Consider the following 24672-nt stretch of genomic DNA (forward strand, 5'->3'; position numbering starts at 1 on the left):
TAGTTATGTACGGTTATCTTCTGATTTGAAGTTGTCAGAGTCCCACTTGTATCGGTTTTTGCAGATTAGACACTGTTCTGCTGCCTTATTTTCTAGGTTCCCATCTCTGCCCCCTTTGCTAGTATGGGAAGTGTTTCTACAACTCAATCCGTATCAAATTTCAAGAATTTATGGTTATCTTTTAGGACTAAGTGACTGTTCTATCGACAGAATTAAAAGAGCGTGGGATGGGGAGTTTTGAAGAGCACTGGTGGGCAGGCCCACTGGACAGAATACGTTCTAGTACAATTTGTGCATGTCTTGGAAAGTATTATACAGAATTGATTATTCTAAGGTCAGGCTATCTGAAATATTTCCTAATACTGAAGACAGATGTCATGCACCTTTGTGCAATTTGAGTCATATGTTTTTCCTTGTCCTATGTTGCAACATTTTTGGGTCAGTTATTTTACAACTATGTCTAAAGGGCTAAAAATTTGAATTGATGTTTGCCCCATCATAGCAATCTTTGGTGTACCAAATATCCTTTACCTCCTTGTTAGGGAAAGGCCCTTGCCAATACACAGCCCTACCGACTAGTCACCAGACCAATGAGATTCTAAATTAAACGTTTTTTCTCACCAACGTATCATTTCGCGTCATCGTTTCGCTCCAAAAGATGCTTATTAGAGATACATTTTATGACGGATGGACGCACTTTTTCGAGGTATTTAATACAAACTGTGCTTGCTACTTAGTTAAATGAATTTGGATGGTCAAATCACACATTATACCACCAAAGCTACTTTTTTCCTGGCTTTTTAAGCTTTTCATTCAAAGTCCAGCCCCAATGAAAGCAAAAAAGAAAACAAGAGATAGAAAATCCCAAAACAACAAGATCACATGATGCTGCTGCTATGACAACATGGATGACGATGAATTTTCACAGCCTGTTAAAACTTTGGTGCAGTAATTAAAATACACAGATTTCAGCTTAAGTTGTGTTGTTATTATGGTTTAGTGTCATTACTATGGTGATTTGCTTTTATTGTTATCTGGAGTATGAGATAGCGGCTGTTTCTGCACCCAATACAATAACAGAGCTGAAAAAAGAGGACAACGATGAGAGAACATAAGAGAATAGGACAGGGGAATAGAAGAACAGGCTCGCTTCTGATTGGGCGATTCAAATCCGCACGTCAGTGGGCAGGACTGTTATCATCTAACCTACAACGCATGATGTTTTGTAAAACATCATCTCATTGGCTGCTGCCAAGATTAATAAGAGCAGTGGGAGTTTAAAAGCTGTGCACATGCACATGTGTATTTTTCTGTTTCTTCAACTACAGGCAAATAAACTATAAACAATTTAGCAATTAAACTAGCTTAAAACAAACTTTACATGCTGACTAGTTCATTTATTTCATTTAGCCGTGGATATATATATAATACATCTGAAACGTTGTAAATATCTACACAACAATTTCCTACACGGCTAATCATGGCTAAAGCTAATTTAATAGCTTGCGTTTTAGGCACTGCGTAAATTATTTGCCTAGTCACAAATAATGTGTTCTGTATTTCAATACGTCTAATAACATCTAATTGTTGTTTGTATTAGAAATGACACCACAATGAAGAAAAAAAGGACTTTGTGTCAATTAAATATATTTTTTGTTTAGATTACTATAGTTTCTAATCTTTAAAGTAAAATAAAAGATTGTTTATCTTCAAATATCAATAAGAAAAGTGGAAATGTAAGTTTTCCTAAAATAAACCCCAGAAACGAAAACTCCCCATAGTTGAAGAAACAACCACTAATAAATAGACAAATAAAAATGGTATTTAAGCAACAGTCTGCCTGTGAGATGAAGTCGCCACTGGGACTGTATGGAGAAATCTGAGAAAATAAATGAGACATTTAAGAGAAGATTGAGAGGAAAACACAAACAAACAGTAGCGAGATCATCTCACAGTCAGACTGGCGGCGCTGAGTAAAGGTTTTGACATAACCAGACATATAATTCAGCAGTGAATGAGCCAATAACACAGTCATGCTTTGTGTCGCTGGTATCCGTCCCTTCGTATGTGTAAGAGGGTGTATGGGTGTGTGTGTACCTCTTGGGTCTCTCGTTCAGACTGGTGCTGCGGGCTCTGAAACTGCTCTGCTCGTGTGTGTCATCAAACGGCAGGAGAGCATTTGAACGGAGACCCTAAATGATGGAGCACAAGTCATTTGTTAAAGTCATGGTTCAGCCAAAAAAGGACATTTGTCGACATTTACAAACCTTCGTGACTTTCTTTCTTCCGCAGAAGAGAAGATATTATGAAGAAAGTGGGTAACCGAACCAAAACGGCTTCCATTCACTTCTATTGTGTTCACAAAATCAATGGCAGTGAATGGGGGCCAGTTAAAAACATTCTTCGAAAATATCTTCTGTGTGCTGCGAAAGAAAGTCAAGTATGTTTTAAAAGACAAGAGTTTGAGTAAACGACTACAGGACTGTCATTTTTGGGTGAACGATCACTTCAAAGACAAAACCTAAAGCTAAGGTGCTGCAATCCCAAAGTGTCCAGTTCTACTCAAATCTGATTTACTAGTGAGGTTGCTCACAGACCTTTTTAATATGGCCATTTACATTTTTTTTTTTTGAATGTGCTACAATAAACACAACACAATCCAGAAAATTACGGTGACGAAAGCTCCCGCACAGAGGAGACAGTATCCTATTGGAACGAAGTAATTCCGCGTTTGTCACCGGACGCGTGCTTCATCTGCCGGAAAAATAAGCCTTCGCTTCACGCGCAGCCGAGGGATAACGAAAGTTAGACATTAATGTTAATAGCGCTGTCAAAATGGACATTTCTCTGAAACAAACGCATCGAATCGCTTCAGAAGACCTTTGTTAAGACCACTGAGTCGTGTCGAGCCGTTCTTTAATCGATGGATGCACTTTTTGGAGCTTCAAAAAATCGCTCCCCATTCACTCCCATTCTAGCGCTTTGAAGAAAAATTATACGTGGTATTATAACTCCGACTGCATTGTTCTTCAAGAAGAAAGTCATATTCAGATGAAATGCCTTGAGGGTGAGTAAAACATGGGGAAATTTTGTTTCCTGGCTGAAATATCCCTTTAACACTGAAGTCATGACGGTGGGTTGAATAAAGTAAAATCTTCAATTTGAACTAAAAATGCAGTTAAACTGTTGTTCTATTACAGATTTTGTCTACACTGTAGTGCAAAACTAACCTGAGTTTTGTATTACGGTGTATTCACACCAAAAGCAAACTGAACTATTTGCGCGAGAAGATTACATACAGGAATAGATGCGAATTTGCGCCTGGCGTTTGCAAACGATGCCAATCTGGCGGCACGGTTGCCACGAACGTGCACCTGAATTGTGTCTTCCACGCAAACTGAATATTTGTATTGAAATCTGTAATTGAAATTTTACTTGAGTAAACATTTGCATAACTGGCAAAGGTGCATTTACGGCACAAGTGCAGACGCATGAAGACAACCACTATAATATATAACCACCCTGTATAAAACCCAAGTAAACCCGCATATAATGTAGAGCGAAGAAAGTGACGCTTCTCGTTTGGTATGAACACACAGTTAGACCTTAAAGACAGAAGCCGACCTTGGTGATGTACTGAACAAAGTCTTTTCTGAACGCCAGCCGGCAGCGGATGAACCACATAGCGATCACGTGATGGGCTAGAGATACTATGTACTGATTAAACCTACGGACAGAACGAAAGAAAGAAAATAACAGATATGTGGTATCTGGTTTTCAAAATATGGAACAGAAAATACTCACCAATTTAATTAATCTATAAATATTACAGTAATAATAAATGGCTGTTACTTGCATACAGAGAACGCACACGTATACTTCATTTATAACATTAAAAGTGCAAGATCAAATTATAAATAAATTCACAAAAATAAACTCGCTAAACAAAGTCCAATCTAAAGATAACGTCAGCCAAGAAAAATATGTTTTATTTAAGATTTGCACATTATGCGTGCAAGTGTGTGTGATATTACTCATCGTATAAGCCAGTAAACAGTGTATTATCACTTCAGAAACTCACTTTGAGGGGTTGGTGTACGGCAGCGATATAGCAAACACGCTAACATATTGCTCAGCTACAAAGTTAGCATACAGATGTGGAAGCCGCACCAATGCTGTAGAGACAATTAACAAAACTTTCAGGACTTCAATAGTTTTATATAAACAGAATATGACCTTCAGAAAATACAAAAAAACAATCTCGACTAGTTAAGTGATGGTATTCTGATTGGTCAGAGCAAGAGATGGCATTCTGATTGGTCAGAATAATGATGCTGTGTGTAACATCAAATATATGTGTACTCACTAGACAGGAACTCCAGCATGGGCGATGCCATGGCAACGGTCGCCGAGATGTGCGTGAGCTTGACGATAAGGGCGGGGAGGAGTTTGATCATGATGTCCGGCATCTCCACGGTGCACATGGTCAGAGCGACCACGCACTGCTTAGCACAGCGGTAAATCAAGCCTTTCTCCAAACACTGAACCAGCTCCCTCTGAAATACACACACATCATTTGAATCTGATTTGATAGTGTACGTTTCTCTGAGGTGTGTACGTGTGTTACCTGTCTGGGCTGTTCTAGATAACTGTGGTATGAGGTGATGGCAGTTAGAACGGGAACCACAGCGAGCTGAACGTCAGTCAGGGAGAAGCCATCGGGAGTCTTTCTCAAACGCTCGGATATGAGACGATCTGTCACCTTTTTTCATAGATACACAAACGCAGATTAACCCGCTTACATACGAGATGCGTAAACAAAAACAGAGTTCTTTTTAAAGCATGCTTGGGTTTTTACCATCGAGCAGAGAGTCGAGCAGAGTTGGTCGATGTTGCATGGTGATGTCAGTATCAGAACTTTGTTCTGTATGGTGCAAGACATCTTATCCAGAACCAACTTCAGAACTTTCCAATCCGTCTCCTACAAATCCAACAAACACCATCAGCTTTGGCCAAAAACAATGTATTTCTAGTGACGTGTGTGTGCAGATGTGTACGTGACTATGTGTACCATCTTCAAACACTGCAGTAACACATTAAAGGCCAGGCTATAGGGCAGATTGGCGGTGCGAATGGAGGAGGGCGGGGCCACCGGCGTGGGACTTCCTGCCGGCGGGGAGACAGTTCCTGCTGGCTTCTTATCCGTCACTCTTTTTTCCGACTCTCTGAAAGTCAGACGATTGAGCAATGATTTAGACATGTGTGTGTGTTGTGTGTGTGTGTGTGTGTGTCTGTGTTCTTACCCCACTTCACAGTGACAATACGGGCTGAATCTCATGATTCCGTCTTTATTTGGCACTCCCAGCCGATGAAGAGAGTCAGCCCTCATCATCAACAAGAAATTAAAGACCTGAGAGAGAGAGAAATAAGACTGTAATGATCTGAAATATACTGTTTTTAGTTTACTGCAATTTATGAACCCCCGACCCTGTGACCTCTGACCTGAAGTCGTACAGAGCTGGCGATGGCACTGCAGTATTTGTTCTTGTAGTGTAGTTGCAGGTGAGAAATCAGCAGCTCGTACACTCGACTGGCATGACTGGCGGGCAGACTGTACAGTTTAGTCTAGAAGATAGGAGACGAGAGGACCATAGACATTCACGCACTAGAGCTCAATCTGACAACCACAGACATGTGGCGCTTTTCCACTGCATCAATGTATTTTTATATTTTTACCTCCAATATATCGAGCAGACCCAGTATGGCGGTTCTCACATCCTCCATGGGTGCCTCCACAGACAGGTCTCTCTCTCCATCCATTGAGCTTGTTAACGGACGACTAGCCACCTACAGAAAAACTTAAAGCTTTACACACACATAAAAGCTTTAAAAACACGTTTTTACTCAAAAACTACGGTCCGTGTCATTACTTATGGCTCTGTGACATCATCATTACCCTCTCAATGATGTCCAGCAGGCTGCCGAAGTGATGGGTGTTACAACTTTCGGCCAGATCCACCAACAGCTGTGTGGCCTGTCTCCTCACGCAAAGATCTCGATCTTCAGCGATCTGACCCAGCTGAGGAATCACCACCACCTCAATGAGCTCCTCCTGGACAGAGAGTGAGAACGTTTAGTTCTGATCTCACACAAGCTGCTGGGATGTACGATAATAACACAGACAACATGAAAAAATAATTGTGTGTGTGTGGGACTGACCTCATACAGTTGTCGGTTTGTGCTGAGTACAAAGGCTAGGATGTGCAAGAGCTTGATCCTGATCATGGTTCGGCTCTCGTTCCTGATGGACAGAGAGAGATTTTTTTCAGTCATGCATTTATGATCTAGACAGTCAGTGTTTTCGTGACCAACGCAGCGTTCCGACCTGAAGAATTTCTCCATTAGCTTCAAAAGGTTTTGAAGCCATCCGTCCTTCGCTGGCTGAATGGACTGGGCTCTGTAGGAGATCAGCATCAACACCGAGGTATCCTGTCGAACAGATTCGACAGTAAGTTAAAAACATCATTAGACAGGACGAGAGACATAAAGATAGAGAGACAAACTCACTGGTCTTTTATCAGCACACTTCTCCACCAGGCTGAAGAATCTCGGCGAGGATCCGTGAAAGTCGTTCTGATCGTAGAGCTCCTCAACCGTACTCAATAACTCATAAACGATCACCTTCAGATCAGAACTGCCCATTGTCTGTAATCACACACATGCACGCCTATCACGCACGGCCACGTGGAACCATGCGCTTAACCCCAAAATCACCTGTGTACCTGTATCTGTTGCAGAAGTCTCTCTATAATGGACAGCAGTATATCCCACGTCACCACCTGCAGCTCTCGGCCGTACTTCTTGATCAGTCGTGTGATAGAAAGCACGATTTCATATGACACCACCTCATTGGCACAGTTCATGGCCTGGAGTGCACAACGTATAATAACACAAAATGATGAATGAAGAATAACTAAAGATACGCAGCAACATAAGCATGTATGGTGTCAAAGCACACGGGTACCTTATGAAATGAAGGCAGAACCAGCGTGGGGGTGTTTTTGAGAGCCGGAAGCCTGTGAGCCCCCCACAGCGCCATACCAACAAAAAACACAGCGCCCCTCAAAAGAGCCGCGTCTTCAGAGTACACCCTACACAAAGAAACACACTGACCATATATTAGTGGTTCACAATTTCTTTGCGATTTGATGTATTAAAACCGCCATTGCACTTGAATGGGAGGAGTTAGCGGATGCTCCGCCCAAATCGTCTAACATACGTCATCTAAAGGCTAAAATACACTACTTGTTGCAGGAAGTCTGTGCCAGTCTGCAGATATGTTCAGTTAGTGTATTTCTATCTGAAACTTCCAAAAAGTGTGTAAATGTAAAGTTTAAAAGAAATCTGTTCAGATTTTGAAAGTCTTGAAGTGTATTCCAGCCAAAAGATGTATAGTCATTACTGGACGGAAGTGCATTTCAGATTTTAACTGAAAGTTATGAGTGCACACGATTTTTACAAAGAGAATGAAACACATTGCTAAACTATTTACAATAAACGCTGCAATATTTCATGAGCAAATTGGCATTCTTATTTTTTATTTCACTCAGACTTTAAACTTCGATGGCAAAAGTCACTACAACTGGTCTGTTTGCTTCAGAGTTATGAACATTAACTAAAACTAAAACTATTAAAAACATCTCTGTTCATTGAAATCAAATCAAATAGAAGCCTAAATATTATAAGAAAAACTTGAACTTAGATATAAATTGTAACTTAAACTGGAAAAAGCTAAAGACTAAATGAAGAAATTCAAACTGCTTTTGATTCAATGTATCAGATATATTGTTTTTAACACTACACAAACAAAATAAAACCAAGAAAACATTAAAAAACTGAATCAAAATGTTAATCTAACTCAATCATTTTATAAAAAAAACAAAAAAAACAACGGGAAGTGATTCTGGACCAGCGTTGTTCCATCTTGCAAAATGGTCTATATGGCAATATTAAAAATAAAATTATAAAGTGACAAAGCACATCACAAAATAATTAAAGTAAACAAACATTCTAATGAAACTTTATTTAAAAAAGCTCATTTAAAATAGTAATAAAGGTACAATAAAAGAAATTATAAAAATTAAATTAAAATTATTTATTATAAAACTTTGATATATAAATCTATATTTTAATACCCGCTTAGTACAAATATATTTAAGGTAAATATTGCTTTTTATTACCGTATTTTTCATATTTCATCACTTTTAAAAAATTGTCAGTTATATGCCCTCTTTGACCAAAGAAAGCTGCCAAAGTACCCAGATCTATAGTCTCTAAAGTATATAGTACCAAACAGAGAGAAATGTAACACACACACACACATTACCTCTCCTCCATGATACGGCACATGGTATAGATGGCACTGTGACCCAGGTGAGTTCCCAACACTTTACGCATTAACTAAACAAATACAAGGAAGAACATACATGTTCTGTATTACACTTAAATATGTCTAGACACTATGTTTAGGTGTCGATCTTAAACCGCAAGTAAGTTCTTCAGTACCTTCCAGCAGGATTCACAGAATTCCTTCACGTTAACAGTTCGACAAAGCGTGATGATGAAAACCGTCAGCGATTCAGAGGGCAGGCAGTTATAACACACTACAGCGTCCAGCACCTGCAACGCAACCTTCAAAAACACACGAAGATGAGTGGCATCAGTGGGACAGTTGTATTGATGAGGATAATAAATGGGAAAGCATTTAACATAGATCGCAGTGCGTTTAGATACCTCAATATCTGTGGAAGAAGTTGTCCGGTTGCACAAAAGACATATTTTCCTATCAAAAACAAATAATAGTTTTATAGCAAGGTAGACAGGTTCAACTATGGTTACCAATCAGAAGTTTAGACATGTACAGTTAATAAAATAGGAAATTGAAATAAGAAAGGTGATTTCATATAAGCTGAACCACATCTCCTTTACTTCAGGTCGAGTAAAGTATCTCCAAACTATTAACCACAATTGCATGTGCACATGAACTTACTGAACCATCAAGGAGACGTTCTCATCCAGATAGCATGAGTTGAATTTGACCAGGTTGACAAGCACGTGCAGGAAATCAGAAGACAAGCCGATGTCCATCCAAAGCAGGACAAATCGAGCTGAGAGAGAACACAAATACTGATCACAGCCTACACACGACCAGCGCCAGACAAAGAACGTAGGTATGAGTATCAGATGTACCTAACTCCTCCTCTAGGTAGGTGATGTCTTTCCCGTTTTCGGTGAGGGCCTTAAACACCTCCAGCCTCTCAGGAAGGTCCTCATTGCAGGGCTGATAGTCCAAAACGATTTTGAAGAAGTACGCCCGAAGTGGACCCACCCTCTCGCCCTATGCACAACAAAATACGAATTGAACACTACATATTTGGAGCAGACGTGAACATCAAAGTTTACTAGCGTTCTTGAACACTAAGTGGAGCTCCACCGAAATTAGTCACACTTATCGTAGCACTCACTGACAAATGTTTTCTGAATTAATAAAGCTTCGTTCCGACTGTCACTTCAAATCCGATCTTTGGGCATCTCCGATTGAAATCCGATCATATTTAGCTAGTGTGAAGAGCAAAGAAAATCACATGAAATCCGATTTTTAGAAAATCTGTTTCGGGCTACATACGCCGCTCAGATCCGATTTGAGTAGCTTTTGTCTTACGTTACGTTCTCGGGCCACGTTAAACGCAAGCACGTCAGACGTCTTTTCAGATGTAAGGCTGCTATGTTGTTCTCTGTGTGTTGGAGGAGATGCAAGCACTGAATAAAGCCACGCATACCAGCTTCATACACTTCAGCGGCAGGTTCATTAAACACGGTAATAGAGTGGAGCGTCTACACACCATCACATTGTAAGAAAAATGATTTGTGTTTGACTCTACACAGTGTTGCTCAGATTGATCAGTGTATGCCATCACCAAACTGTCAGAGCGACACACAGAGCAGTGTGCGGTGGAATAGCCTCTCACGGTATTGCGATCCGTCTGCACAGCGACTTATGAGGTTCAACGCTACCTGTCATTGCCATAGAAACCAAATCAGATATTCCAAAAAATGAGAGAGCACCAGGGACAATCAGATCTAGTTGCTATACGCAGTTTGGACATGAATCATTTAAATTAGATTTCAATCGGATATGCACAAAAATCTAATTTGAGGCGACAGCTTCAGATTCGAGCAGAAACAGATTCAGGCTGAGAGAGATATGAATTCAGGCTAGGATGGATTCAGATTTGGGCAGAGACAGATTTAGCGATTAGGTGTGTGTTTGTACCTGTCCCTGTCCCTGTATAATAGCCCTTAACAGAACCAGCACCACATGACGGGCCTCCGGCGGCTGATCAGGGTGAAGCATGTCCTCGACGGCCTTCCACAAAGACTCCACCCCATTCTGAAACACAACGCGGTTAATGTCCTTTTGTCTCGACATACACCCTCTGCGGTAAACAGATTCTCCTGAACGAGCTCACCTCCTCAAACTTCTTGGACTTGGCGAGATCGCACACATGGTTGATGACTCTGATCCTGTGATGTAGACCGCACTCTGGTGTCAGCTCCTGACATGCCGAAATAGAGAGATATTAAATACACAAAACAAGACTTGGGTTTTGATGCATTCATTCATTTGTAGGAATAAATCATGTGGGTGAAAAAGACAGACACCCGGATCATCTCACCTTCAGGATGTCCTGAGTGATGATAATCTCGGAAGGTTTGCTCTCTGCCTGTTTGCTCTGGAGGCGGGTCGTACCGATACCCAAGATGCCTTTCACTTTGTCCTTCAAAGACTCTTTGCTGGGCTGTTTGTTCATCTTGAGACATGCGAGACCCCCTGATTGACAGAAAGATCAAGCGTGGTTACTCTGCAGCTGTTTGTTCTGGAGATGGTCTTTATAACTCATGCACGCGCTCAGCCGTCCAAAAACGCGTGCACGTACAAGCGCACAGCCCCAAAACTCACAAACTGAGCAGTGAACTCCAGCACGAATGCACCGAGACGTTCAGAAACACGTTTGCTATACGAACGACTATCTTTGGCACCCATTTGCCTCATTTGATTGGCATTTTAGACGTGAAAACCGAGCCGAGAAACATTACAATGAAAGACACCTCGTGACGTTTCATGCACAAAAATGGTCAGATACATTAAAAAAGAAAAGGCTGACTGTCACCCAGCGCAATAAAACACGAGCCACATAATCTAAGATACAGCGATAATCGATTCAACGCAGGCAAAGCTCCGATGTGGACAAATAAACAACCTTAAATAAATAAATAAATAGCCCTTCACCAATACACAAACAACACACACAGTTATTTACCGTCTGCCAGCGACAGACACCGGCTCGTATCAGAAAAATATAACTGAACGATGTGACTCGATTGTATGCATTTATATCTGACAGTTTGTCCCAGCCAGCAGAACTGTCCCAGCTCTCATCATACCCCTTCACTGCCCCCCGGAAGTCATGCTTAACACACTGTCATGTATTTCCTACAAAAACAAGTCACGTGGTTGGGTGGAGGGGGCGCGCGTGTGGGAACTGTAGTTCTTTTAGCGGAGAGCAAGCTTTCGCTTTACGTGCGCAACGTGTGTTAACAACTACAAATGCTTAACACCGCGAAAGCGAGGTGTGTTACGTGTTTCGACAGTTTGATGCGGGACATCGTGCTGCTTGAGAGCTATGCGTCTTGGGAAATATCAATAACGTTTTATTTATGACGGGAACGTGTGTTAAATGTGTCGACGCAAGTATCTTTGTGCGTTTCGCCGTTTGGACGTAAAAATGATTTCTCCGTATTTCACCGAATCGGCTGCTGGGGTGGAAAGTTCTGACACTATGGGGAAAATAAACACGGGAGGAATCCGTGGATTGAGGTCCAGGGTGTTGAAATCAGAAGATGCTGCAGTCGGCGTCAAAGCAGAGATGCACGAGCGCAGTGTTACAGATGCGCAAACGCCCGCAGGTGAGACTGGACAGATGTGTAAAAACGAAACTGCACCGTCCTCCTTATTATAAATATTTTTGGCAGTGTCTTGCAGCTACACTTTGTATGAAATATAAACAGCATTTATAACGATTTTTGTAGAATTATGCACGTATAATAATGAATACATTTTGTTGTAGGTTTTATTTATAAAATGCACCATTTTTTGACACATTTCTGTCCATGTGAAATTTTATTATGTCCATTACTCTCAAAAAAGATGGGATAGAATGGCACAATAAATTACAAAGACAATAGACATTGAGTACACAATAAAGAATCAGAATTAATAACAAGAGTAAACAACACATAGTACAAAAGTCAATATAGTTAGTATGTTTATAATCAACTTCCTGAATGCATGTAATGCATTCAACTGCTCTTCAGTGGTATATTTCACAAATGTTTGCACAAAATGCATTTCAACATACAGTCATTATAGACACTGCGTTGTTATTTCCTTCGGAAATGACTGGAAGCCCTGTTTATAACAATTAATATAACATTTATTGCACTTATTATAAATTAAACCTTTTGAAATGGTCACAGTTGTGCTTTTATTTACAGAACCTGTATCAAACAGCAATGCAACTACCACCAAAGGAAAGGCAAATAATGATCAAGCCCCCCTGCGATCACCTAGAAAACCGAGACGGGGTCACGTTAAAGTGGAGTATGAGGAGGAAGGGGTGGGGCCGAAAAGGGAGCGCTGGGAGCCGTGCGATTGGAGAACGCAGCTGTCATTTATACGGGAGATGAGGAGCAAGCGGGATGCCCCGGTGGATCAGATGGGAGCTGAGACATGCTATGATGCAGAAGCACCACCTGAGGTGAGTACGAATTATTATTTCATATTATTTAATATAATATGTTGTCACACTGGCTCTATTTCGCCTCAGGTTCGTCGGTACCAGGTGTTGATCTCTTTAATGTTATCCAGTCAGACGAAAGATCACGTGACAGCCGGTGCCATGCAGAGATTACGTGAGCGCGACCTCAGCGTGAATGCGATTCTCAACATGGATGATGATACTTTGGGCAAGCTCGTATATCCAGTGGGCTTTTGGAGGGTATAACAACACACACACTCATGCAAACACACACAGATGTGTTCAAAATAGACCCTTTCTCAAACGTGTTTCTCAGACAAAGGTGAAGTACATCAAAAAAGCAACAGATCTGATCAAACGGGAGTTCGGGGATGACATTCCTAACACGGTGGAGGGTCTCATGCGCCTGCCAGGTGTCGGACCCAAAATGGCCCACCTAGCCATGGACATCGCCTGGAACCAGGTGTCAGGGATTGGTAGGGAGGACACAGCAGACTATGAAAAATGATAAGAGCCTGCTACAATTTGTAATAATGTTGTGTGCACTTGTAGGTGTGGACACCCACGTCCACCGAATCTCAAACAGGCTCGGCTGGACCAAGAAGGAGACGAAGATGCCGGAGCAGACGCGGAGAGTCCTCGAGGAGTGGTTACCACGGTAACCTCTATTTTCAGTCGTGTTGCTAACGTTCATCTCTCCAGAACATCCCAAAAACCTTCTTCTCTTTTTCCATTCTGTAGAGATCTATGGAGCGAGATCAACTGGCTGCTGGTTGGTTTCGGGCAGCAGGTGTGTTTACCTGTCGGACCCCTCTGCTCCATGTGTCTGAATCAGTACACCTGTCCATCCGCTCACCGTTCCTCCCCCAAAAAGATGAAAGCAGGCTCGCCAAAATCCCCAAATAGACTAACGTCCCCAACGCCAAGGGTTAAAGAGGAGCCGTCAGACGTGCCTGCGTACTGCTCCCCTTCTCAGAGGAGGAGGAAACCGACTCCAAAGGACGTTTCAGAAAAAGAGCTTCATACTAAATCCGCTTGTACTGAAGAACGAGGGACTGAAGGGAAAACAGAGGCTCCAGGAGACGATAGAGAAGGAGGCCCATCTCTCCCCAGAGAGAGACACAGAGGAAAGAGGCGAACGAAAGCCAGCCTCCCTCACAACGCATAAAATACTAAACATAAGTCACAATGATTGTCATAGAAAGACATATTTTTGAGAATAAAAGTACTCTAATTGTATTGAAGTCATTGACGCTCGAGCTTGTTTGGTTTGTCAACACTAGAGGGCAGTGCAACTCTAAACATTCATGTTTTACCATGAGAATACTGTTTATTTCAAATTGATCATCTTTAAAAATGTGAAACTTTATTTCAACTTTTTCTTGGATTTCATGAGTTGTGGTTTAGCATCATTTTGTCTAAAAATGCAGTGACGTAACTGCTGACAGTCTCAACTGCAGTTATTAAAGTTTTGCATATTTGATTCGGTCTGCACGAGCTGATCCAAGATCAGACGTATGAAGAGGAAGAGTTCCGCGGGGACTTCTGTGAGTTTATCATTAGACGATCCGACCGATACTATCTTTTTCACACGCGCGCACACGCACTTCTACAACGCGCGCTCTTGTTTTGATCTCCCTTCGCGCACCTGATGCGCTCGCGGTGTGTGTCAGACGACATCTAAAACTCTCCTCCGGGATGCGATCATCGATTTCGATATTTCGGATGAATGAGCATCACATTTGTGGACACGCGTTAGGAATGTGACTGGCGGAGAGGGTGGGCTCGACAAGGGGTCTGCTGACAAACTCTCTGGACTGGTCGTGGGATAAAGATTCAGTCTTGTGGGAGACGCACCGGAGTGAAGTTATTGTTGAACCACGGGGTATTAAATTCATCAAACGCAAAAAACGAAGAAGATTCGTGCGTCGAAAAGCGCTTGCTTCCCATGGATTAAAGTGACGGGTATTTTATACGCATGTGTTATTTTGCTTTATTCTAGTGAATGATGAATAAACTCGCAGACTCAGAAAGGGGAATAAATGCGTCCTTAAGGAAATACGGAAAAGCTACACAAAAATATTGATGTGAATGAACATGGCGAACACTCTGGAGAGGGAGATTTTGGAGCGAGAGCTCCGTCCACGCTTGTGTTATGTGACCAAAGGAGACAGCGGGTACGGGTTTCATCTTCACGGGGAGCGCAGCCGTGGAGCGCAGTGCATACGCAAGATCGAGCCGGGCTCACCCGCCGACCTCTCCGGACTCAGGTCTGGGGATCGGGTGGTAGAGGTGAACGGAGAGAACGTGGAGGGAGAGACTCATCAGCAGGTAAGGAATGAGAATAACCGGTTGGACCACTTCTGGGGACCACAAAGGGCCGTGTCTCATTTTGGGGTGTTGCGTGCGCTTGGGACATTCGTCCATTGTTTTTGAGCAGTGAGCATGTTTGGGGTGTTTTGTACGCAAACGGGAGGAGTTATTATTTTGTGTCTTAATCCAACATATTCAAAAGAAAAAAAGATTTGTTTGAAGGTTGCTAATGCGCATGTCCTAAAAAGCTGTATAAGTAGTCAGTAGTGGGTGTTAACATACAGCTAGGATATTCTCCACTTACTGACTTACTGTATGTAAATGTTGGGGAAACAATCCATGCTAGACTGTCAAACAGTTTGGCAAACCTGACTTTCCTCCTCTATAAAAAAACATTAACCATAGCAACGTACACCACTGCAAAACCATAAAACGTGATTTAGGAAACGTGTAATACACATTTACACTACATTTTAAGAATGCAAAGGTCATGGGTTTGAATCCCAGAAAACACGAGTGCGCAATAAAAACATATAGAGACAAATGTCTTTTAGTGAAACATGTCTCATCCAAATCAAATTTCTAATGCAATCTACATTCATGGGTATCCCAGGTTGTCCAGCGGATCTTGGAGGTGGACCACCGCACCAGGTTGCTGGTAGTGGACCGGGTCACCGATGAGTTCCTTAAGTTTCACGGTCTCCCGTGTACGGAGGAGAGGGCGATAGAGATGGGGTCTCTCTCCTCGCGCTCGTCCGCGGCATCCTCACCTCGCGCATCACCCCGGGACTGCGCCACACCTCCGTACAGCAGACAGAGCTCAGAGATCATTTTAATAAATAAGGTAAGATGAGTTACTCTTTTATCTCATCCAATTTTAAGATTGCTTCAAATGTAAAAGTGTGCCTGAATTATCTACAGTAATAAGATGTCTTGATTCGGTTCAACCCTTCAGTGAGATATTAAATGAGAGAAAGTGATTTAATAGAACAGGCGTCTGCTGGTTTGCAAGGGGCATTTCCTATTCATCATATCCAAATCTATTGTAGTGTTGAAGGTAATATCCCTAAAGTCATCACGAGAGGGAGGGTGAGAGGAAATCCACCCATGACAAAAGCAGTGTGATTGTACTGTGATGTATACTGTAGAGATTTAAAGAGAGAAATGTAAATGTTCATTGTCTCTCACCAACAAACACAAACACACACTTCCCCCCCAGTTTCTTATGTAAGATTTTAATGTCTTAGCAGTGTTTGTGTAGGTGTGTCTCTCATAGAATGTTGCTGCTATTTTTTTCCGACTAATGGCAAAAAAACAGTGTTTTACAAACATTGTATTTTTAATGTATCTAATGAAATACAGTCAAAAAATGTAAAATTACAGAAAAAGATCGCAAATTTACGCAAATTGCCTGTAGCTTTTTAACAGGATTTTTTACATTTTATTTTTCAAATACAGAAAACTATAAAATTGCCAAAAAAGAACGCAAATTTACAAGAAAAACAGGAAACAATTCACTATTAATCACAACCTGCCAATTTACAGGAAAAATTAATTACGGTATATTTCTGTCGCTGACAAATTTTTATTTACAGTGTGCGCAAAATACGGTTGCTATTTTCATTTTACAAGTTCATCTAAACTTTTTTTAAACTTTGCCAAAGCAACCAAGTGAAGATTTATTCCAAGTACATTTAATCGACAAAACTCTCTCTCTCTCTCTCACACACATTATTTGTTCTAGTTGGTATTTGACTGTAGCTAATGTCTACTGTAGTCAGGACTAGGCTTTAGTCAAATTGGGATATTTAAGTTATTTCAAAAAACATACATACCTTACAAAAAACATTACTGGTGTGCATCTCGAGACAAAACAATGTCAATGATCTTTTTAAAGATATGTCAGTGTAAGTTATTTTAGTTCAAGGCTCCTTTAACATTTAAGTTAGTCTGGGACTAGTCTTAAGCCCTGTCCAGGAATCCGGCCCTGAAACTTTTAGCGTAAGCTCTTTACACGCCTACAGTATCTTGACCTTGTCTGAATCAGATAAGATAAGTCTGCCTGGGTAACAGATGGCAACAGGATCAGCATCCATCAACTCATTAATAGGTCTTGTAGGTGTTGGTCAAGTTGTGCACCTGCAATACAAACCAACAAGCATCTTGAACATTCACCAACCAAAGTAGCAGTTGAGTCATTGTTTTCTCACACTGTACGCATGGTTAAACAAATATTGATATTTAAACACACTATAAAATGTCTCTCTCTCTGGGTAATATGATTCACTTTAGAAAACTGGTTCGGTTATATAACCCTCTTTTTCAGTTGCATTGTGTTGCAAGCTTTTTTCATCAGCTATTATCGCTCTTTTTCAGAGGAGTTAACACTATTTTCTCAAAACAATAGCTTGAATGTGGTTTAATACTTTATGTCATGCGTAGCCTCCCAACGTTCGCAAAAGTTTTGATAACGTTCTGCAAACGCTATCCCTAGTGCAGTAACGTTCAAAGAGCAATTTATCATCATTACATTTTATAAATTAATCTTCCGAAAACTCAATATAAAAATGTATGTGTAAAACATATTGTTTGAAACATTTAGAAGTAACATTTTGAACCTTATAGAAACGTTCCTAGAGCATATTTTTGTTAAATGGATTTTAGCTCACCTTTTAAATGTTGGTATTAAAACATAACATTGTTTCAAAGTTTCCCCAATAATGTTTTTGTAACGTTATGGGAATGTTTGGAAAACGTTTTGAGGACATTCTTAACAAGATCTTGTCAGGTACATTTTCAGGACCTCCAGTTCATTTTGGATGGATAAAAAATTCTGCTGAATCTAAATTCAGATGTTTAACGATATGTTTTTGTGGTTTTCTTCTGGTTCCTTCAGAGTCCAAGTACCGCCGGAGTGTTGAACGGTTCTCCACTGTACAGAGCTCACGCTCGCCTGACGTCTCCAGTGTTCCTGTGTCCCCCCTCTCCTTCTGAACCCAAGACTGAAGCAATATCTGAACCCAGGACAGATTCTTTTGGACCCATTATTGAACTCCAGAATGAATCCAACAGTGAACACAACATTACAGACAGCGCTGAAACCATCACTGACCTCAGCACTGACCACAGCCAATCAAAACCCAGCACACAGGTACAATCTGATCTGGTTTATTTTATTTCTCATAAACAAAGTAGAACAATGTTTTTCTTTCTGTGTCTCTTTCTCTGCCTCATTCCGCGTGACCTTGATTCTCATGTACCTGCGTTTTTGTTCACACTCTCTGGTGGCGAGTAAGCCGGTGTCTGATTTCTTGGTAGTTTCCCAGAATTCAGCGAGAGTGTTGTGTGTGTGTGCTCTTGCTGAAAGGCCGGTAAGATTGGATTAACCGCTCAGTCACCCCCAGGTTACGCACGTCTTGTGTGTAGCAGGTCTTGTGTATTTTCATCTGTGTATGTAAGGCGAGGTTCTGCAGTCACACAATCCCATGGGATACAAACAGACAACACCCATGCATTGTCTTAGCGCAGGAAGTGACAGAGTGTCCCTTATTCCTGTCGGGCATGTTTTGCTTCTCGAAGGAAATGAGCCGGTGGTCACACACGCAGGCTCGCACGTCCTCGCAGTCCTAGAACACGAACTTGCGAAATGTAACGTACGATATGGTATCAATTAAGACAATCAACACAAACAGAAAACTGAGCATAGAAGAAGACGGTTTGTGTTGGCGCCCCCTTTCGTACCCGAAATATAGTGTTCGAAATTCGTAAAGCACTGAAGTATGAATTGCATAGAAGCGGTTGCGTTGATGTACTTGTGAAACTACACACGCACACTCTACACAAGTATGCAGATGTACTGTAGATTTGAATGCATGGTTAACGTATGTCAGGTACGGTCCTGTTGGACACATGCAATGCTTACTGCGTTAAAAATTGCACAACATTTTAGAACATAACATTGTATGAAATGAAGCGTGCATAGCTGGATATGGAGCACAAGACATGAATGAAGTATAAATAAATAGAAACATAAATGCTGAAATAAATACAGACATGAATACCATCAAAATACAGAAAATATACTTAATATTCTGTCAGGACAATATACATTAATTAGGAAAAAAATCATATATAATATAGGAAAACAGGAATATATGGAATATGAAAATTCCTTCATATTAATACAGTATCTTGTGCTGTATTTTCATGTATGTTTTACAGTGTAAATTAAAAAAAATCATGATGGAAAAGGACATAAATACTGTACGTTTATGGCCTAAATCAACTTTTATTTGTATGATTTCTGTAATATTTGAATTGCATGTATTTCTGTATTTCTAAATGAAAACATTTCTGCATATATTTATTTCTATATCTATTAATTAATTTATACTTCCTCGTGAGCTAGAAGCACCATGTTATGGAAATGTCTTGAAATGCGAATTGATAACAGAATTGTTTGTTATTGACAAATGAAATAACTTCTTTTGACCTTGAACAATAAAAACATTAACTGAAAAGTATTATAAACTTTCCAGTATTACAATTTGATTTCCAAAAGATCTTTTTACGATGTTTCTATTATTGTGTCCAGGACAAGATTCCATCAGAAGGGGATTCGGTAACCAAGGACCTGCGTCCGCGCTTGTATCACATGACCATGGACGAGCAGGGCTACGGCTTCAACCTGCACTGCAAAAAATCTCGTGTGGGCCAGTACATCCGCTCCGTGGACCCTGACTCCCCGGCAGAGCGTGTGGGATTGAGAGCTAAAGATCATCTCATCGAGGTGATCGAGCGGGATTACATAAAGCTTCATTAACCCAGATTAACAGCACCGGATTACATTAAACTGCTTGTGAAGACAGGCAGATTCTTAAAAGTGAAAGGAACTCTTGAACGTTTGTTTGTGTCAATGCCCTGTTGGCTTTCAGATGAATGTTTTTTAGAGCAGGCGTTTGGTTTGATATCTTTTTGTTTCTGGGTGGGTGTGTGATGGAGAGTTTAACGGCAGGATTAAATGCGTTTTCTGTAATTATACAGACAGGGATTATAATTACCAGCATTTGTCGCTCCATTTTATTTTAATTTTGCAAATGTGAAATGGTTCACTTTTTTGTCAATCAAAAAAGTTTATTTGAAATGGTCGTGAGACACGTCTATTACCGTTCTTACACAAAAACAGTCTCTCCTCCCTTCCTCACAAATAAAGAATAAATTAGGAAACAGCGCAGGCTCTCGAGGTTTGTGTGTTTGAGTTTGAGCAGGAACACACACCCAAGATTATATTTACAGTGAGAGGAACATCTGGAGAACAAGAGAAAGATGAAAGTTTCTGACTTATGTAACCTTTCTTTAAAGAGAGGAAGTGGAAGTAATGTGGTGGTGCACGTCACCTGCTGGCCAAATACTGCACAACACTATTTGGTTGTACTAGAGTTTTATAGCCATGGAATATAACACAAGATATTTTGAGAAATGTCTGTGTGGTTTTGTTTATGCAATGGAAGTCAAGGGGTTAAATGTGGTGTGGTCACCAACTTTCTTCAAAATATGTTATGTTGTGTTTTGCAGAAGTCATACAGGTTTGGTTTTATGGATTTCTAGGATCCTAGAGACTAATTATATGAAATATATATGTCTTTCACATGTCCAGGTGAACGGCAGGAGTATAGAGGGTCTGCGTCACGCTGAGGTGGTGGCGTTGATCAAATCGGGTGGCAAAGAGACCCGTCTGTTGGTGGTCGACCCGGAGACAGATGAGCTCTTTAAAAGACTGAGCATCACCCCTACATCCACTCATCTTAAAGGTACAGTACAGTAAAGGGCCTTTAAATTCATACAGCGATGCTTACCAAACAGTACATGAACATTTCCTTTTGCGATATGTGCGTCATAAATGTAATATATGTTTATTTAACCCACATGACTAGCACGATGTTAAATATCATGCAAATAATGATCGTACTCTATGCAAACGTTAAATCTATTACAAACACAAAATAACTCTTGGTTGAATGTGTGACATATTTTTAACAAAGCAAATAATAGGGAGATGATTAACTGTTTATACTTCACCTTAACGTTATTTACAGAAGACTGTGTGGACGGACCAGTCATAGAGAGTCCAGAGATGACGCGTACAATCACAAGGCACCCTGTATCTGCTTCACCCGTCACCGACATGTCTAAGATCTCTCCGCCAAACATGAACATCACACTGACAGATCCACCAATCACAAACAGCTCTCCACGGCACAAGAGTTACGGAAGCTCCTCCTCTCATTCCACCGTTTCCGAAATAAGCACCGAACTGACTGGTTCCGACTCCGGCAACAAGGTCTGTGTGTGTGTATACAAGCACTTACAATTTGAAGGACTAACACAAGCTTGAAGTATTATTATTATTTTTTTAAACGCATATGTTCCTCTTTGATCTTTATTTTTAAATGATGCACAGTTATATATTATACAGTTATACATTAAAGTCCAGGTGAAATAAAAAAATAAAATTCTTAAATATTGCAGCATTTATAGTAAATAGCTTATCAATGTGGGTCATTTTTTTTTTTAATTCATGTACCCTCATAATCTTCAGTTAAAATCATCCTTAAATGACTATTCATCTCAAATGACGTAAATTAGACTGATTCGGCGGAGCATTCGTTAACTCCTCCCCTTCAGCTGTCAGTCTGCTGTCAGTTTCATTTCAAAATAGACGCAGAAAAACGCAAAGCCACGGCCACTAGTTTTCTTATTTGAAATGAATTTTCATTCGAAAATGCGTCAGAATATGGAAAGCAAAAGGATCACAACTTCCGGTTCACAGGGACTTTAAATATCAAACAATGCATTACAATAAGCCATGACATAAAATAAAACTGCCTTAAGTGACAAGCTTTTGAAAAATGTCTTATATAATAAAATATAGTGTAAACTTTATTTCATGTTATTTAATATAAACAATAGCTAATTAAAGCAAAATGTATGCAAGCTACGGTAATTTGTTAAGGTTAAGTAAGGTTAATAGGAAAAAGTGCATCATGTCATAACTGTTAATATATTTGGTATTGTAGCACAACTAAAATATTTGTCAAAAATGTAATTGCATTTAAAAATTTGTTATTTCTGTAGGTCACCGATTCTGAGCATCACTTCGGGGATGAGATCCATAAGGTTAACCGAGATGGCAAATCCGAGCAATGTCCCTCAGACCCGTTTTGGGAGAGCGGTTTACATCTGAGCCTGACTGCAGCGGAGGCCAAGCAAAAAGTCCAGAACAAACGGGGCAATAAGAGAGCGCCCCCTATGGACTGGAGCAAGAAACAGGAAATCTTCAGTAACTTCTAAAGAGCGCACACATCAAGAATATCATCTCAGTTGTGTTGAGATGTCTCCAATGCAGAGACGGGATCGAAGAAATAAAGCCTTCCAATATGAATTTTAAGGAACATTTTCCTTTATGTGAACCGATCCAGAATACGACCGTCCTAAACACGGAGACACACTAACCTTTCTAAAAAACTCTCCAGCTGCGATTCCAAAAAAGTCACAGCCGTCTATAAAAAGGTGAAGCACATATCTTCAATATGATGTACCAGATTCTACAGAGGACAGCAGCAGAAATGAAAGACGGATTAGAAATGTCTTCTGAAAGTTTTGGGTTGTATGTAGAGATCTGATATGAATGTTTCTGCTCTAGGAAGGTGAAATGGACATGTAGAGTAAGGTGTGTCAGATCAGAATCATTAGAAGAAGAAGAAACAGTGGAGAAGATGACTGAGTGAAAGAGATTGGAGATGTTTTCCAGTCTGTGATTTTAATATTTGTAATAATTATTAAAACACTATTCTAGTAGGTGCAACATTTAGCCGAAATGTGTTACGTGTCAGTTTAATGGAGACCAGTTTTTAAAGGGATGATTCACCCAAAAATAATAATCCTTCTATCATTTACTCACCTTCGAGTTGTTCCAAATGTGTATACATTTATTTGTTCTGATGAACACAGAGAATGATATTTGGAAAAATGCTTATAACAAAACAGATCTATTATACCATAGTAGGAAAATGACTTGATCATTTTTTGTTGTGTTGAACACAAAAGAAAACCATTTTGAAGAATTTAGGACAGCAAACCGTTCTGGGGCACTTTTGACTACCGTTGTATTTTTTCCTACTGGGGGTCAATGATGGATAATTTTCATGTTTGTGTGACGTATCCCTTGAACCCACAATATTTTAACAGTGTAAGACTCGTAGTTGAGAATAATGGTGTTGTATGTTCTGTGCTGTGTTGTTGAATTTATACATCATGAACTTGCTCTCAAAATTATATATTTATATGCGATATTCTCATATGCTGGTTTCACACCACCACAAACCCTCTTTATACACACACAGATTGTTTATGGACATGAGTTATTTCAATCTAGATTAATGTGACTTTGGCGGTAAATCATTTGAGGTGTATGAGTATAAGTACATTTTCTTAATGTAAATCTCATCTCCCGATGAACATATAATTTATTCAGGAAACTTTAAATAATACAACAACGTAACTTAGTTTCTAACCGTTTCTCGTTAATGTATATAAATTGTCTGTTTTACATTGAAAGACACAATATGTTAGTTTATGTGTTTCACAGGTGTTTTAAAAGAGTTCTAATAAAGTTGCATTATTTACATCTATATCCAGGTTTTCTTTATATAAATATATATTTGCATCGTGAATGACATTTCTGCTCGCATTGCCTATAGAAAACAAGATTTTTTAATACATTACATGTATGCAAAATTGACGGTGTAGGGTGCAACAAGAAGGTCTCTCTGTACGGGGCGCAGTTCCTCTTATCGACCGCTAGAGGCGCGGGTGCATTCAGGACAGAAAACTGTATTTCAAACTCAACCCTCCATATCTACTTCCTTTCTTGCTCTGTGACTTTTGTTTTCTAGCTCACTTTACTGTGGTTGCATTAAAGAAATATAAGAAGGACTGATCATTAAAATGGGTTTGAATAATGTTTATGAAGCAGAGGCCAAGAGAAGGATATAGGGAGTGTGAAGAGGTCATTTTATCTCTTATATATAGTGACACACGCAGCAATTCAATGTTAGATTGTGGTTTCACACAAATGTCCCCACCTACACACACACCCACACACTATGAGATGAAAAACTGATAAAGGGAAAACGCTCCTATGAAATAGGGATGTCACTGCACGATTATTGTGGCCAATAGAATTGATGTTGAGGACATATAGGCCTATATCAGTCAAAACAAATCAAATAAATAACACTATTTATTGCATTTTGTGTGTTTTCTCACTTAAAAAATGGAGTCACACGATAATAAAAAAAATTTAAGCATTAGGCCTACATCCATGCTTCCTCTTTTCACAGTCACTGGTCTCAACCCTCTGAGCATCACTTCTTGAAAATCCCACGTCACAACACACACACAAACTTATGTGTTGAGCTCT

The 24672-nt window shown here is 40.2% G+C and overlaps 3 protein-coding genes across 6 annotated transcripts in view; 2 read left to right on the forward strand and 1 right to left on the reverse strand.

The window, feature by feature from the left end:
* Positions 1 to 11539, reverse strand: part of tsc2 (TSC complex subunit 2) — a 32061-nt gene extending 20522 nt beyond the window's left edge. For all 4 annotated transcript variants that reach the window (XM_079462593.1, XM_079462592.1, XM_079462591.1 and 1 more), the window contains exons 1-25: positions 11382 to 11539; positions 10737 to 10891; positions 10530 to 10616; positions 10334 to 10450; positions 9250 to 9397; positions 9050 to 9167; positions 8794 to 8842; positions 8566 to 8691; positions 8387 to 8460; positions 7025 to 7151; positions 6783 to 6926; positions 6568 to 6705; positions 6386 to 6489; positions 6220 to 6301; positions 5957 to 6112; positions 5737 to 5847; positions 5503 to 5625; positions 5304 to 5410; positions 5072 to 5225; positions 4859 to 4981; positions 4628 to 4762; positions 4367 to 4556; positions 4082 to 4175; positions 3625 to 3727; positions 2098 to 2192 (exon numbers count right to left, since the gene is read on the reverse strand). In XM_079462593.1, the coding sequence (XP_079318719.1) occupies positions 2098 to 2192; positions 3625 to 3727; positions 4082 to 4175; positions 4367 to 4556; positions 4628 to 4762; positions 4859 to 4981; positions 5072 to 5225; positions 5304 to 5410; positions 5503 to 5625; positions 5737 to 5847; positions 5957 to 6112; positions 6220 to 6301; positions 6386 to 6489; positions 6568 to 6705; positions 6783 to 6926; positions 7025 to 7151; positions 8387 to 8460; positions 8566 to 8691; positions 8794 to 8842; positions 9050 to 9167; positions 9250 to 9397; positions 10334 to 10450; positions 10530 to 10616; positions 10737 to 10871 (2840 nt within the window). In that variant the 5' untranslated portion in view covers positions 10872 to 10891; positions 11382 to 11539. The remainder of the gene's footprint in view (positions 1 to 2097; positions 2193 to 3624; positions 3728 to 4081; positions 4176 to 4366; positions 4557 to 4627; positions 4763 to 4858; positions 4982 to 5071; positions 5226 to 5303; positions 5411 to 5502; positions 5626 to 5736; positions 5848 to 5956; positions 6113 to 6219; positions 6302 to 6385; positions 6490 to 6567; positions 6706 to 6782; positions 6927 to 7024; positions 7152 to 8386; positions 8461 to 8565; positions 8692 to 8793; positions 8843 to 9049; positions 9168 to 9249; positions 9398 to 10333; positions 10451 to 10529; positions 10617 to 10736; positions 10892 to 11381) is intronic.
* Positions 11540 to 11585: 46 nt separating this feature from the next.
* nthl1 (nth-like DNA glycosylase 1) lies at positions 11586 to 14491 on the forward strand. The gene is made up of 6 exons (XM_079463005.1): positions 11586 to 12027; positions 12616 to 12878; positions 12948 to 13118; positions 13195 to 13354; positions 13431 to 13536; positions 13620 to 14491. The coding sequence occupies exons 1-6, from the start codon at positions 11799 to 11801 to the stop codon at positions 14044 to 14046; spliced, it is 1356 nt and encodes a 451-aa protein (XP_079319131.1). The 5' UTR covers positions 11586 to 11798; the 3' UTR covers positions 14047 to 14491.
* On the forward strand, positions 14360 to 24193 carry nherf2 (NHERF family PDZ scaffold protein 2). The gene is made up of 7 exons (XM_079463004.1): positions 14360 to 15209; positions 15805 to 16035; positions 18088 to 18342; positions 19786 to 19980; positions 20848 to 21001; positions 21287 to 21531; positions 22326 to 24193. The coding sequence occupies exons 1-7, from the start codon at positions 14970 to 14972 to the stop codon at positions 22539 to 22541; spliced, it is 1536 nt and encodes a 511-aa protein (XP_079319130.1). The 5' UTR covers positions 14360 to 14969; the 3' UTR covers positions 22542 to 24193.
* The last annotated feature ends 479 nt before the right edge of the window (positions 24194 to 24672 follow it).

The sequence above is a fragment of the Barbatula barbatula genome, assembly GCF_947034865.1.
Source record: "Barbatula barbatula genome assembly, chromosome: 8".
In the NCBI taxonomy this organism is placed as follows: Eukaryota; Metazoa; Chordata; class Actinopteri; order Cypriniformes; family Nemacheilidae; genus Barbatula; species Barbatula barbatula.

Bases quoted from the DNA above. Each gene is read 5' to 3' on its own strand.
- nherf2 (XM_079463004.1), top strand. From the start codon at position 14,970: ATGAACATGGCGAACACTCTGGAGAGGGAGATTTTGGAGCGAGAGCTC. The intron at 19,981-20,847 runs GTGATCGAGCGG...TCACATGTCCAG, and splicing joins CTAAAGATCATCTCATCGAG to GTGAACGGCAGGAGTATAGA. The intron at 21,532-22,325 runs GTCTGTGTGTGT...TTATTTCTGTAG, and splicing joins GTTCCGACTCCGGCAACAAG to GTCACCGATTCTGAGCATCA.
- nthl1 (XM_079463005.1), top strand. From the start codon at position 11,799: ATGTGTCGACGCAAGTATCTTTGTGCGTTTCGCCGTTTGGACGTAAAA. The intron at 13,119-13,194 runs GTATAACAACAC...CGTGTTTCTCAG, and splicing joins ATCCAGTGGGCTTTTGGAGG to ACAAAGGTGAAGTACATCAA. The intron at 13,537-13,619 runs GTAACCTCTATT...TCCATTCTGTAG, and splicing joins CTCGAGGAGTGGTTACCACG to AGATCTATGGAGCGAGATCA.